This window comes from Perkinsus marinus (genome assembly GCF_000006405.1).
Source record: "Perkinsus marinus ATCC 50983 genomic scaffold scf_1104296960886, whole genome shotgun sequence".
Classification (NCBI taxonomy): Eukaryota; Perkinsozoa; order Perkinsida; family Perkinsidae; genus Perkinsus; species Perkinsus marinus.
The window spans coordinates 1-1131 of NW_003205922.1; the positions used below are offsets into that span (position 1 = coordinate 1).

At 47.5% G+C, this 1131-nt stretch overlaps 1 protein-coding gene across 1 annotated transcript; it reads left to right on the top strand.

Moving 5' to 3' along the window:
• Positions 1 to 164: 164 nt before the first annotated feature.
• Pmar_PMAR028912 (conserved hypothetical protein) lies at positions 165 to 714 on the top strand (the record flags this gene model as incomplete). Its single annotated transcript, XM_002772536.1, has 3 exons — positions 165 to 308; positions 355 to 534; positions 577 to 714. Coding segments are annotated over 3 exons (462 nt in total), but the record flags the coding sequence as incomplete, so codon positions are not given.
• Positions 715 to 1131: the final 417 nt, after the last annotated feature.

Genomic DNA, 1131 nt, shown 5'->3' on the forward strand with positions numbered 1-1131 from the left:
TGTTCGTGGAGTGGTATGATGACTTTAATCCTCTCGCATTAGGCAATCCTGAAACGCGACAGCCTCCGAGTGTCCTGGTGCCCAGTCCGAATCTCCCACAGGAAGGTCTTACTCCGGCTAAGGTAGAGTCTTGTCACAATGCCCATGAAGTGATTTGATCTTAGCTTTTCGTTGGGTGCCTACCGTATAGTAAGACGACGCTCGACTTGGCGCAATTGTTCGGACAGTTTGGTCCGATCCTTGAGGTTGCCTTGCTTACTAATTCTGAGGGGAAGTCCAAGGGTGCTGCTTTTGTTACATTTGCTTACGTAAGTATATTATCTTTATGGTCACGATTATGGTTACGGTGATTAGGCTCCTGATGCTGAGGCTGCGATGTCTATGAATGAGTATTGTTTTCCGGGCTCATCACGATCTATCAACGTATCATATGCTACCAATCAGACATGGGTGCCTGGTGGTATGGGCAATAGCAACAACAACAATGGTCGTAATGCCCTCTCTAGAGGGCAAGGAGGCAACGTCTCAAGGACCGTAAGCAGCTATTGAAGCAAGGCTAGTGTTAGGTCTATTCAGGGTGGCGGCGGGGGCGGTGGGGGCACTCAGTCGTACTTCCCCCTCAAACACGGCATTCCTGGTGCTGCTGGAAGCCCACCCTTGATGTTTACTTCTAATCGTAATCCAACAGTGAGCTCAGTAGCAAGCACAGCGTAAGTACCCCAGCTCTATTATTGTTGCATAGAAAAACATTGTCAGATATGATCAGTCGCCACCATTCGGCCCTTTAGCTTCTGTCGGGGGGATACTGCTGCCTGTTGAATCTCTCCATCAAGGACATCATCATCATCCTGGCAACGGTGCACCTCAACTACATGATATACCGGATCTTAGCCCAACTGGTATACTCGCTGATGATATCACTAACTTTTTGCTTGAGTATGAGGAAAGCCTCTCTAGTGAGCTACCTCCTCTTTGATATGAACAACATCCAATAATGCAATTCGATAGCAACCTCTGATGAGATAGGTATACTAGTATAATAGACTGATCACTCTCATAACGCTGTGTCCTCGATAGAATATTTCTGCTGCTGCTACTAGGCGGACTCGATCCTGAAGCTTCCCATTGTTG